The sequence below is a fragment of the Haliotis asinina genome, chromosome 15 (genome assembly GCF_037392515.1).
Source record: "Haliotis asinina isolate JCU_RB_2024 chromosome 15, JCU_Hal_asi_v2, whole genome shotgun sequence".
NCBI classification, from domain to species: Eukaryota; Metazoa; Mollusca; class Gastropoda; order Lepetellida; family Haliotidae; genus Haliotis; species Haliotis asinina.
Genome location: NC_090294.1, coordinates 5,609,392 through 5,624,266, shown reverse-complemented (window position 1 = coordinate 5,624,266; position 14,875 = coordinate 5,609,392). Strand labels below are relative to the sequence as shown.

The 14,875-nt window shown below is 39.8% G+C and overlaps 1 protein-coding gene across 1 annotated transcript; it reads right to left on the bottom strand.

Moving 5' to 3' along the window:
* Window positions 1–893: 893 nt before the first annotated feature.
* Window positions 894–14,614, bottom strand: LOC137266454 (neuropeptide F receptor-like). The gene is made up of 2 exons (XM_067801953.1): window positions 14,539–14,614; window positions 894–2,034 (listed from the first exon to the last, which is right to left on the bottom strand). Exon 2 carries the CDS (start codon window positions 2,025–2,027, stop codon window positions 894–896), a length of 1,134 nt encoding a protein of 377 aa, XP_067658054.1. The 5' UTR covers window positions 2,028–2,034; window positions 14,539–14,614.
* Between the last annotated feature and the right edge of the window lie 261 nt (window positions 14,615–14,875).

Genomic DNA, 14,875 nt, shown 5'->3' with positions numbered 1-14,875 from the left:
GTACCAACCAACAAGAACAATCCTACATGTACCCGTTGGTTCCCTCGATCTTGTATCTTTGGGTCTGCAAAGTGTTACAGACGTTATTGTCTTTCATCCTTAGATTTTGGAAACTATGCAATGCTAAGACGCTTGTTCAAAGAGCGTGAACTGACCTTCTGAGCTCATTAGAGCCGTTGGTCTGAATATGGTATCTGATTACTCAATACTTTGGATTTCATCGTTTTCCACACTGACATTAACATACCTGAAATACCATACTTTTCACGGCAATATTTAACAAAATCAAGCATTTCGCAAAAGGTCTTTACAACTCCTTCAGTGAATATTTTAATATATATATGATTAATAATACATGGCAGCCCAGCAAATACAACGAGCACATGGACATTCAACGTTGGAATCATCAATTCAGTAGAAGACCGTCGGGTACCTCAATCCTTAGACACAATTCCCAGTACAACGCGAAATGGGCTAAGCTGGTTCGTGGCTCATATTGACTGGATATTGAGTTAAGGGGAGTACTACTCTATGCACTATATTAATGTTCACCTCATTTGTCTGAGTGAAAGCGCTGAGGAACCTACCTAACATGATCAACACTGACCTCTATAAAACTCGGTAGTACTTGAGGTCCGTTTCACAAAGTGATATTAGAGCTGTATAGATCATACCCCTCATATCTTCTGCAAAATTATCCGATAATTAAGTTTCTTGTAACGCAAGAACAGAAATAACACCTTGAGATGTGAGCAGCCAAACATATCCCTAACGCTGCATGATCTATGTATGACAAGAACGTGACTTAGGTTTCTTCTCGCAATAATGTCCCGTAAGGTGCGTTTGTGCGCTGTATGGTATTGCATTGTTTGACATATTAGGGAATGTGAGATTTAGTTGCTTTGCCTGATCGACCCCTCCCTTGAATCAATCTTAAAGGTTTCGTATTTGAATCCCGTTTTAGCATTCGAGCCATTACCGCTGCCACTACTCCTGTCCTGGGCGCTGTCGGCGTCCGGCTGACACAGGAGCTCAAAGAACGCGTTCTTGAAGTTGACGTTGAACCAGCCGTAATACAGAGGATTCAAGCCAGCAGATCCCATAGCTATTAGCAGGCAGATTGCGTACATTAGGTTAAAGTTCTTGTCAGCGAATAGCATGTAATCAAAGTCCGCTGTAATATTAAGGATCGTCAGTGGAAGCCAGGTGATTGAAAATGAAACAGCGATGGCGGTGAGCAGTAGCAGGTTTCGTCGGTGTTGTCTCATGTACCTTAGTGCCCGATTGTTTTCGGCTTCAGTTGTAGGATTTTCCTCAATGCGCAGGCGCAGGAAGTGACATATCCGTGCGTGCAGGATCGTTATTACCAGCGTGGGTGTCATGTATTGAACTACCATGATTACAGTAGTGTAAACACCTTTGAATGGATCCGACGGCCAGTCTTCCACGCACACGTGGTACTCCACCATGTCGGTGGTGTGAACTCGGTGAAACATTAGCATCGGCAGCGACATCACCACCGCTGCAACCCAGATCCCAATGATGACATACATAACAGGTTTTCGTTGACGGCGTTCCCTCACAACACAGACTATGGCCTTGTATCTATCAAAGGCTATGGCCACGATAGTAAATGTGCCCACAAACACGTCAATTGTCTGCAAGGAAGGCACAATCTTACACAAAGCTTCTCCTAAGGGCCAGTTCTTCAGTGTCATTCGGATTAAAGAGAAGGGCATGCATATCACGCACATAATGATATCGCACAGTGACAAATTCAAAATCAGGAGGTTCCTCGGGGAGCGGAGCTGGGCGTTCCGGTATACAACAGCACACACCAGAAGGTTGCCTAGGAGACCAAAGAGGATGACGAGACAGTAGCAGCAGACCAGGATGCCCTCTGTGGCAGGGGGAAACCAGTGGTCTTCCCCCTGTGCCCGCATCATGATGCCGTGGTACTCCATCACGCTGTAGTTGTTGAACGAAAAGCCGTACCATGTTCGGTTGCTGAGAAAGTTCTTGATCATGCTTAATCTGGAACACACATAAGAGATAACTGAATAGGGGAATGAGTATTAACGTCGGACTATACATTTCTTCACTAATTTACACATAGCAAATGTGATTCAATATCCGTACACCGATAGCATGAATTGAGTGGGTTAAATATTATGGTCACAGTATGTCAGCCATATCGTGCCTTCAAAAGCTACACAATCATAATAAACACAGTTAAATTGTGAACCTGCCAACGAAGTACAATAAACCAACCAGAATATGACAGACAGGGAATTAAAACTAGCATGTAACTGTAAAATTCTACAAACTTATATAGACAATACACGCTAAATAAAAACGGACTGGACATCACCAGCAACTTCAGATATGTTACCATTCTATGAACTAGCGGACCATGAATGGAAAGCAGCAGTTCTAATTATCATTCAAGTACTGCCTAATAGTGGTCATATTGAAGGTAAAGATTCAAAAGTGCCAACTTAGTGGAAGTCTAATATAGCTGTATTGATGATAATCATTCCAATCGACAACTGACAAGCAAATTCGCGGCAATCCTCTGTTTAGGTATACTAACCTAACCTGAAATCACATGCCGTTTCAGGCAGGATATCCACCAACTTGTATTCACATTTCTGTATTAATAATACCATTATCATAAATAACATCTACAGATTTTGAAGAGTTGGGAAAAAGAAACTTGACACACACAAGGATTTGCAGAAATCAATAAGTAACGCCCATAAGGTGAAACCGTTTGTATCAACAAGGTAACCCCATACATCCGGAACGAACCGCCCACTCCCGACTGGAGAGAAATCTGGCAAAGGAAAATAAGCAGTCCTCGATCAGGCCTTCTCGCATTCCACAACCCTGGCAAATCAATCACAGAGAAAACGAAGATGTCGGATATCTATGCTTGTAATTTAGACTTATTATATGTCCTTCGTGTGAGCAAATGGTCTCCAGCCTGTACTCCAGCTAGTTAATAAATCTCAGTAATTGCTGACATCCAGTCGTCCATTAGCGTTTTGGATGCTTGTGAAAGGATGTGATAGAGACTCAGTTATCACAGCGCTATATCTGAACCATTCGGAAGAAAAGTTTAAACATATTGTAAAAGCTTTAAACGAAAATACACGCTTGTGAAAATAAAGTCGATTTTATTAGCACACATCGTAGTCATTATGTTGTTTTCGTAAATGCAAAAATCAACCTGGATCTCGGTAAATACCTGTAGAATTTGGCGACCTCGAATGCAGAATTATTTCCAAACGATTTGGAAATAAGAACAATATTTCATTTTTTAAAAAACTACATTAAATGTGACTGCGGAACATCTGTTCCATAGTCGTCAGCTGACCCCACATATGTACTGACACATCTGCGGGGATTCAGGTTTAGAAGCAAAGTAATCTAGTCTTTTAACTTCTGGAAGGTCCGATGTATTGCTCCAGATGTAGCAACCATTGTCTGTTCTGTAACACATAACTAGGAACATGAGTTTTGCGGACGAGCTAGCTTTATATCTGAACCGCAGGGTTCAGGAGTATTGTGTATCTAAAGTATTTCACGTATTTTATTGATGATCTAAAGTATTTCACGTATTTTATTGATGTAAAGATTGAAAAAAATATTAAATTTGATTTTGTCAATTTTACAATCACTCATTCCTGCAATAATGTGTAGGAGATAGTTGATGAATGGAGTTTTTGTGTAAAATTATCAGATCAATAGAGACTACTGTAAAATGATTTTAGAACTTCAAGACGCCTGCCATGTTTGTGGTGTTACAATTTAAAGCCGAAAATGAAAGTAGATCGATTGATTTTCAAAGAAAAAATACTCACTAGCATTTCTGAATCATGCGATTTCCCCATTATAATTTTTAAGGCTTTTTTAAATAATGTTTCCAACTCCATTTTATCAAACTGAACCATTACAGGGGTTGGGGAGGGGGTCCAGATTTTCTACAGTTCCAGTTGTAATTCCTTTTTCACCTGAAAATCAGTGACCTCAGACATTGTTTTTTGCCTCTGAGTTTACCTGTCAAACGCAGATTGGATTCCTATCTGATAACACCCTGTTTCTATTACGACATAACCTTTTTCATGACGGTGACAAATTCTGACTTACGTCATAAGCTTGTCTCCGTGTTCTGAAACCTGTTACCTGCTGTGTTTGTCTATTCAACCCAAAGAATTTTGTTTCAGTTAACCTAATGCTGTGTTTCACGGCGATATGGGATGCACCTCGTAACACCATATCCTGATAGTCTAAGTCTATATGACCATGAAATCCCATAACAATGGGTTCACGTGAAGCAATAATGACTGTTATATAATGTGGAGTATTGTTGTTCATTCATAACATACGACCACCGCATCCACCAAACAACGAGATTATGGGAAAACAAATGCTGAATATGTAACTCTCAAATAACGGTTCAGTGCAAATACCACCTGCAAACATGTGACTTCAAACAACAAACTCTTGATTCTGTGATCAGTGCGACAAATACTGAATGATGTGACTCCCACATATATAAAACATCATCTAATATGTATTTTTGTTTCAAACACTGACGTGAAGACGATCAGTGTGTTATTTGCCTGATTCAAATAGACAGCTTGTCATTGTTCTTATACTCCAGACAAGAACACCAATGGCTTCAAACGTCACGTAGAAGATACTCATGTATAATTCACATTATCTTTAAGAGCGACGTCTTTCGAATTCAAATGTCCATCTGATTTATCTAAAAAATGTCCACAGAGATTTCTGATCGTTTAACTAAATATAGAAATTCCCCAAGCACTTTAAATATATTTAACTCGGTATAGAAATATCCACAGAGATTTCAGACTGTTAAATTCATTATAGAAATCTGGTCTGATATGTCCAATGGGTCCATACCTGTACGGGCTGTTACAAAATCACATCATTCTACCTCAGAAATTCTCCGTCTCCATACCAGGAGTTACATAGTAGCTATTCACAGTAATGCATCCACAAGGATTTATCATCTAGCTAATTCCAGTATATTACACATTACCAGAACACCGTCTATCCTATCATGTATGTTATCATTTGTAGAGCTTGGGTTACGATGTATGCTCACTGTCATACGTAATGCATGGGAAATAACCGTTCATCACACTCTGTATCTTGTCACGGCAGCGCTCTAGAGTCTGAAGCAGATGCAATGGGATGAATATATGCCTGCCATCTGCAGATGACTGTGATGGTATTTTCCGAAGAGGATTCCATGACAAGTGATTACATATCTTGATGACTTCCGACACCCACTGTACCAGTCCACTCAAGTTTAATAATATTCAACTGCATGCTGCACTGTACCAGACAGTACCAAGTAAAGGGCATCTCCAGCCGATAACACGATCTAGACTAGGTGTATCGTGGCTGTGGCTTCCATTAAGGAAATGACGAACAAAGTATGCAAACTAGTTAGTTCTCTACAGCTATTACTGTTGTGTTCTGGTTTTATTATACAATATACCCAATTGAGCTGGGAAGCTTTGGAATAAATATTTCCCAGTCTTTAACGACCGAGAGTGCGAATGCATAACATACGATATATCTATCTATCTATATATATATATATATATATATATAGAGAGAGAGAGAGAGAGAGAGAGAGAGAGAGAGAAAGATTTATTCATAAATCTCTATGAAATAGTGTAAACCCCAAGTATAAGTTAGTCAATCTGCATGACAATAAGAACAGTTAAAACTGGTATGGGTAGTTAGAAACCTATCCGGTTGACATATGTACATAATTTTTCAGAAAAGAAATATTAAGGTCGTCACCACAAGATGCCAAGATGACTCATTTTATTGTGAAGGGAAACATAACCTAGGACATTTTATGAATGGCACGCACTGACACCCTACTTTCGCAAAAAAGGGATACGTGTCTTCCTATAGGTGCCATTTGTTCGTTTCAAGTATGGGTAAACCTTCAGGGCATTAAGAATTCTCTTATTCTGAACGTCCATTCAGTTGTCAACAAGTTTGCCCAACTCGCTCTTTAATGTTACACAGTGTATATCTGTCAAACGGTCAAAACGAAATCTCTATTTGTAGACATTCTGAATATGTGTCAACACAATGTCTGTGATCTGTAATCTCATCTCTATGTATGTTTCGTCTCTCCACACATTTGTGATTGGCTTGCTTAACTTCTCTGTCCCTTGCCAATATACACCTTTTTCAACATAGTTTGTGAGTAATCTCTCAAATATTTAACTCCTAGTCTCAACCTAATCTAAATAGTTCGTTGTGAGCTCAAAAAGAGAAATGTTGTGGGCTTTCAATACTTACACATGGACATTAATTAAGCACCACACATTTTCATGCTATAATATCGTGTTTAACACAACACACTGGTCATTCATGATATGGAAACCAAACACATGGTTATGATTTCGTTAACTGAACGACTCATCAACTACCAGCACTGCTGCTACTTTCGGCTGTAATTTAGTGACGGTCATATAGAGGCACTGAAAACGTTATCAATAACCATGTCCAAAACTGTGGTCAAACTATGGACAATGTCTGTTGTCCAACGTACACAAAGTTCACTGTTCAATCCTAAGTCAACAGTAATGTTATCATCAGTATTTGGAGTATCCTCCCCTCGCACGGATAACTGCTACAACCGTCCTCATGCTGGAAATCAAACGCCGAATGCGCATCATTGGAATCCTCTGCCATTCCTGGGCTAATTCCTGCAGATTTTGAACAGGTGAATCCCTTACCAGGTGAATCCACTTAAATGCTCAAGTGGGTTAAGATCAGGGCTTCTCGCAGGCCAAGGTAGTGTATCAACTGCCTTGTTCTGCAAGTATGAGATAACAGCTCTGGAACGATGGGGCCTAGTATTATCGTCCATTAATACTGGCCGACTGGCGAAGGGTTGGTTATCAAAATGCGGGACAACAGCAGCTCCCAGTTCTTCGTGTTGGCATCTCTGATCATTGATTGTCCCTTGAATGGTGATAAGATTCAGCTTACAGTCACAGGAGATACACCCCCACACCATAACAGAGCCGCAGCCAAAGGGTTCAGCTGCATGGATCATCCACTGTTGATAAGCCTCATTACTCCTTCTCCAAACTCAGCAAAGGCCATCAGTAACACGAAGAAGAAAACGGCTTTCATCGGACCAATGGATCCTGCGCCATGTACTCAGATTGTGGTTTTGCCCTTGATTACACCACGCCAAACATTGAGCCTTGTGTCTATCAGTGAGTAAGGGACGTCTGATTAGACGACGAGCACAGAGTCCAGCGGAGTCTGAATCTCCTTCGGGTGGTGCTGGTTGAGAGACGAACACCCACTCTCGATTGTTCTCTGAGATCTTTGGCATTGGTCATGGGCCTGCGTCTCTCCAGGCGAACTAGGGCACGGTCATCACGGGGAGTGTTTTTTCTCGGCCTTACCTGATCGTGGACGATCCTTGACGTAACCAGTGGCCGAATGTTTCCTTACAAGGCTACTCTTGACAGTGTGATTAATATTCAATCTGGACCCAATGCTGCGACAGGACAAACCAGCTTCATGCATACCAATAATCTGCCATCTGGTATTTTCAGAAAGCCTACGCCTCGGCATGTCCAAAAAAGTTCCATTTCAGCACTATTCACTTATTGATGCGTCGATAAGAAAGCAATGAGAATACTTCATTTCACCTTTATTCCCATCAGTCGCTTGTACCATGACAGAACTTAAGCATGAAATTATGCATTTGAGATGCATGAAATTATGCATTTGAGTCAGCACGTGCATTTCATGCTAACTGTATTGTGTATTTAGATATAACTGGGTGACTTCTCTGTTTTGATCCCTTTTTGTTACAATCGGCAATTATTATGGTGGTGCTTAATTAATACTCATGTGTATATATTGTATGAATTATCTCCATTTGAATGGCACAGATGTGACTAACGTGGAATGGCCCTTTAATTCTGGTTTAATACGCAGTTAGGTCTGTGTGGTGTACCATTCGTAATTCACCCATGCTTTAGACATCATCATGGAAGGTTTGTGATAACAGAGACGGTGATCATGATGGCAACTTCATCTACAGTGGAAATATATTCCATGGAGGAACTGACGATGAATCTTCACTGATTAGTTCACTTTTTCCCACTGATCATGTTTAAAGTGAATTGTATCTTCCCAGAGAAACCTAACGCGACAAGCCCTTTTGTGATTCTGATACTTTCTTCTAAACAACGAGTCTGTTTTACAATTCAGATTATATCGTAAGCATGTGCTTGTCAGTGACTAATCCTGACATCCTGTAATCTCTCGCATATGAACTGTCCTCAAGCCGTTGCCATGGTCACGAGAATCTATTGATGGTTTACATTTTGTCACATATTTACAGATATAAAATTAAGAGGTTATCATGCATCATCTGTGATCGTTACGAGGAGGATTCACTCATCAGTTTTCTGGAATTTAGTTCATGTGATAAAAGTATTGATGTCTTCTGTGCACAAAACCAATAATAGGGATCAAATATCCATGGGTACTTCAGGATATGAGAGTCATTAAGCTGTCACTGCAGTATACAGGTGACTTGAACGTCCAATTCAATAGTGTTCAATTCAATCAACCTCAACCAGCCACTACGCTAAATGGAGACAAGCATATTCTGTCTCGTGCACGCTTTCATTTGTCGACAGAGAGATAACACATAACCTCTTATTTACAAGAGCCAAAACTGATGGGAGGTCACAGTTTCCGGAAGCTTAAGGCTGTAAGGATCATTACAAGGTCACTGCACAGGAAGTGAGAGCGTCCTTATTGTGGTCGATATGTTCAGTATAGTTTAAGATCAAGGTCGTTGGAACGAAGGGCTTTAGGTTCATTTTGTTATTTCATTTTGTGGCCAAAACAGGTAAATATGTAAATGTTAATATTTTTTTCAAAAAAGATTTTATGTTAGTACTTTGCCATTCAGTTGGTATCGATTAGTTAAAAGTGTGATTGAGTGGATATGGTCGATTGTAGCTTTAAAAACATTTGACTCATGCCACTGCTTGTCATCCTGGAGCCGATTGAAGTCCCAAAATGCTTCAGGTCTTACTCTTGGGTGGTAGAACCCTCGAGACACGCACGCACGAACAAAGGTTTGGCACGGATGAAAATGACACCTCTATCTCACGTTCAACAGGATAATGCGTTTGTCACTATGCAACCGCACATACATGTAATCTGACAGAGATAAAGAAACCTAAAGTGACTTTCTCACATTCAGTATACGCCGCTGGTGAAGTTGAACAGTTACAGAAGTAGATGGTCGCTTGTTAGACACTGAATGTCAGCAGAAGCGCAATGTGCTGCAATATCACTGCGAATGGTTTTTTTGTTGTTGTTGTCTAACGCCACAGTCGGCTATATTCAAGCTAGATAACTGGTCGGTAAATAATTGCGTCTGGACCAGACATCGTCGAAATCAACCACGTCACTGAGTCTGACCATCCGATCCCGTTAGTCGCAACCTACCACCGCTGACGGTTATAGATTCAATTGCGGAATAAGCTTGTACGTGAAGGTGACTGATTGGAGGTATACTGCCACTGCAATGTTAACTCCATTTCGAGAAGAAACTATTGCAGCTAACTAGTCTGTATCAACCAATAGGTCAAACACATGACATGACATTTTTATCAAGCAAATTATGAGAATACCTTCCACTGGAAATATATATTGTACAAAACTACAGATTTTTCTTAATAATTTGGTTCTGATGTGACGTTCATCTACAATTCAGAAGACAAGAGATAAGGTTTTACAGAGGCATGTATTGTAACTGGCCGTTGTTTCTGTTCGGAAGCCTTGATGTTGGTATTAATTCTAGAACTGGTCAAATGTACAACCTAAAATATCAAACGTTCAAATCTTTGATCCAGACATTTTGAACATTTCTACATTCCAAACATTGAAGGGAGTTGGGTATTGAGAGATGAGAAATGTATCCAGAGAGGGAGGTGTATGTCATATACAAGCTACAGTCGTGTCAGGATGCCGCTCCTGTGTTGCCGTCCACTATACACCCTGTTAGTTATTGACCATGGGCTCCTCAAAATCAGAAGTGGTAAATCATGCCAAGTGCGACAACGGAGTTCAGTCCGTCACTTGCTGTGGATGAAAGATTGCATTTGTTTAGACATTCATCGTTGTTGAATTATTTAGATTTACTGCAGTCACTATAACACTGCTTTCAATACTGAAAACCCCCACCCCCCACCCTCCTTTCTACTTCATTTTAGTGCAATTATTATTTATTAAAGTAATCGTGGAGCGTCTGTTTACTCAGGATCTTAAAGACCGGATATTCCTTTGGCACTGACCTTTTGTATTTATTTAAACCTTTAGTATTTTCTCAGGAAATACTCCTTACTACTCAGTGATACAATGACACATATTAATTATTCTTTGTATTCCCCAGCTTTGATCTTTCACTGCTAACGAATACCTTGTATAAGTCATTATTCCAGTGTGGTGTTGCCAGGTGGCTGAACTATCGGGATCACATGTACACATGCCATATTGTAGTACATTCCAAACATCAAAGACAGTCACGAAGCTACTCTCTGTACAGTACAAAACTACAGGACAATACCCGCAACGGCGCTTTCAATCGGTTTCCATGGATTCAGCATGTCATTTTAGCAATGACGGAATTGAATCGATACTCTAAAGCACAACGAGTTAAGTAGTTTACAGTTGTCCATTCATGCACTTACCCTCGCTATTTTGTCTACATTATGAATAAGGATGTTTGGATACACGAAATGGGACATTTTCTTGACTGTACATATCTATATCGTGCATGGGTTTCAGCAGATTGGACACTTAGAAACGCAAGACCATATCTGGTAGTTCATGTGTACCTTCTATTATGCGTACAATGGAATCACATATATATGTAGCCTATCTACTAGTACACTTTTCAATTTTGTAAGGTGTACTACAAAAAATTTCTTTCACCATTTCGAGGTAATATATCCAACCATATTAGAAACAATAATACTTCTTTATTATGTGTCATAACTATTTATTATGTGTTATAGTGACTGGTCCCGTATAAACGTACACAGTCGTTCCCTCTGTTACAACATTTCTCACAGTATTTGGCTTCTTAAATCTGTTATTTGTTTATGCAAAGTTATCCGGCAATCCATGCTGACGAGTGCTGAAAAGCGAGCGTTTACCACGTCTATAGTACAGTGGTTGTCGGGACCGTACATCCGTTTTACAACTGGTCTTCATATGCTTATCGTCGGTGGCGACTAATACCATCGCGTTTGCAAGGCTTGCTGGTTTGTTTCATGCATGTCATCATATCACAATTGATCGATGCTCATGGCGTCTATTACTTGTCTGGTTCAGACCAGATTAATAACTGGCGGCCTTCATATGACTGGGTTATTGCCGGGTGTGGCGTTCATGAACAAACAAACAAAGGTCATCGGTTCCTGAATGTCACATTATTAGTGGCGGCTTCTGTGTATATGATTGAAGATGCAAGGCTGTTAACCGTGACTCGGCGGGTATAACACACCATACTCCTCGGGGGACGGGTTGAATAGAATTTATCTTGCCAACATGATCTTCTCGTTTATCTGAATTATCTTCCTCCAGAAAGCTGGCTTAACGATTAACAGAACGACTAGCAGTCACACGACTAGAAACGACTAGAAACACACACAAGGTAGTCGTCCTTCCAATACAATCGGACATACTTAGTTAATTTCGCTGAACTGTGTAATAACCACGTTCTGTTTCCGGGTGACATAAACATATCATCACATCACCTTTGTTTCGAAGTTCGGCATTTCCCCGGGGATAAATGAAATGTATAAATAGTGTCAGCGGTGTATACCGGAATACATCCCTCATTCGGTTGTCAGTCAGAAACTGTATCTAAATCTAACTGCAGATAAATGTTTATGGAAACGCCATTTTAACCAATAACATCAAGGTCAACAGTGCATGGCGCAGCGTTGTATTCACAATTCACATACTCGACTGTTCCATATATCTAACGGGGGAGTGGAACTCATGTAGTCTTTGTTGGATGTTCACATAAAAAAACACTTGGAATTATTGTAAATGAGCAAGTTGTAGACCCCATGTTTCCATTACACAAGATGACCTTATAGTAATTCAAACATTATACTGTGAGTTTAGAACGAAGATGTTCTATAGTCTGAAGGTGTGCTCATTTCACTTAGCAACTATACCTTGTACAGAAAGAAACAAAGTTTCGAAAAAATGAAATGTCATAAACGTAAGCGTTCATGTTTGTGTCTTCTATTTAAAAACGTTACACAAAAATAGAGTTGTGTTTCTTTTGTTTTGGGTGTTTCCTGCGTGCCTGTGTCAACGACATTGTTTGTTCCAGCTATTACTAGTTATGTTTGTAAAGTTCAACAGTCCAGGATATGTGTATTTCTAACTCAATTTCCGAGTGACAGTGTTTTGGAATGATTTTCATATTTGTCAAATGCGAAATCTAAATACGTGTATGAATGGCATTTAACTAATCCCAAGTTCAACAAATTCTGAGTAAACAAACTTGTTGAAATGAAATGTGGAGGGAGATCAATTTTCTTATTATGAAGATCAGCTCGGTCATCATTAAATTTCTTCTTCCGAGCCAGCCCACGTACCCTCTGAAGTACCCACGCAGAAATGGTCGCCGTTGCTTTGACTTTACTGAAAGTGTGTGTGAGCTTTCCCAAATGTGAGAAATGTAGATATGTAACAGAAGACAATGTTGTTCATTTCATCAACAAGATTTGTTTTATGGGAACACTACCCATACCATATATGCCGTCCTTAACTGCTTACAATTATACAAGAACTACCCATAGCATACTACCTATAATTATACAAGAGGTATTGCAATCACCAAAATGTGTTCTTCGTGGCATGAGTGTTTAAACCATTTCAGGTTTTTTCGAAAGCCGGACAAAGCGTGGATATCTGTGTTGCTATCACGAAGAAACTGGAAGGAACGGTACACAGGCTTGCAGAGTTTACAGTCGGTGTAGTGGCTGCCGGATATGATATACCAATCTTTTGATTACCTAAAAATGTCCATCACAAACCGGACTCTATTTACCAATAGATGTTTATTGAAATGTCTGTTACAACCGAGGAATAATCCGATCATTAAGGGTAACGTTATGCCCAGTTGCCTTTGCGTCACATTTTGCATTAGATTCATCGTGTATATTCATTTGAGGTCTTGTCATGCCAAAACTTCCGTAGTGACACTTGGTCATCACTTTAACAGATCAAGCCAATACGGACTGAAACCTCCTGTCAATGAATGAATAGCTCCTTGTTCCGGTAGGATGCCACAAAGTGACTCAAAAACAGTCTGTTCGTATAATGGACTTAGGAATATCAGAAGAGTTCGATTGCATTTATCATCGCCATATACCAAACAAGACAAAATCTGAGCAGGTGTTGTTTAGAATGTAAAGAGGTAATGCTTCGCCAACACCTAGTGTCTTCGTGTTCAAATTTTCTTTCTTTCAGTAATACTTCCATAGCATAAACCTATCAAACTGAAGTAGTAAAATTAACAAACATTTTGTGCAAACATGCCAGTGAATTAATCTAGCATATAAGGGACACGTAAGCCATCAGATTAATGCAGGGCACACCTCATGACTATATTAAACGATCCAGCGAGTGCCCATATACACACAACGTAGGTTCTACTCTTTATGGGGTGAGAGGAGGTGAAAACGGAACTTAACGTTTGGGAAGGACAGAAATGATAGATCATGGGGGTGTGTGGTAGAGCGATGTTCCGGGAGGTAGTCAGGTTGACATTACCACAGTAGAGATACTGTGTTGCCTTTATCGATTCTCCTTTGTTTACTCCTTAGTAACAAGCCGTATAAAGTACATGTATACCATATGAATAACTACACAAGTGTCACAATCATAGCTTTCAGTCAGCTATCACAAGTAGGTATTAAATACTGAGTTATGGCCACATTTCAATCTTTACCATGTATACTCCTTATGTGTTTCGAAGAATTTGATGAAATATTAAAATTTTTTCATTATAGTTTTAACATTAATATGAGATAAGATTTGAATAACTCTATGAAAAATATATTTTGCCGCTTCCGTTCCACCAACTGTCGTAATGTTCATACATTTTATGAATTTCGATTTTTTGGTATTAGGGTCGTTTCATCAACGGCACAAGCAGAACATGAATTGTTTACGCTTACGATGGTTGTTTGGAAAACAAAAACGTGACAAAGATAAATACATGTTGTAATGTATCCCAGTCACTCAATTCGAACTGACAAATTATCATTTCTCTATTTCAAAAATAGTTCTGATATGACTTTTGTTCGCCTAATAAATGGTATAACTTATAAAGAAAAGAAGAATTTAAATCATATATTGAATTATCAATTCTGTCAAGACCTAAAGTGTTCGACTTACGTTGAAGGCACCGATACATGAATATCCAAATCACACAGATGTTGTCTCCGGGCTGGTCTGGTGAAGACCAGCTCCTGATGCCTTTTCTGATGCTTGCTGCTTCTCCGCGTGTCTGTCACAAAGCGAGGCGTAAACGGTATTTAATCTACTATCCTCCCCCTCTACCTGTCACGTGGTGCTGTCGTCGTGCCTGTAGCATCAGCTCAGAACCGTCCACATCTCCAATCGTATAACCTTTTCCTGGAGCTGAAAACCCAGCTTCATGTTTCCACAAGGGCCAGACAAACAGTAAATAGTTTGATACTGTGATAAATGCTGATAGCCCTGATGGTCAAAA

Excerpts from the sequence above, each read along its gene's own strand:
- LOC137266454 (XM_067801953.1), bottom strand. The coding sequence starts at position 2,027 with ATGATCAAGAACTTTCTCAGCAACCGAACATGGTACGGCTTTTCGTTC.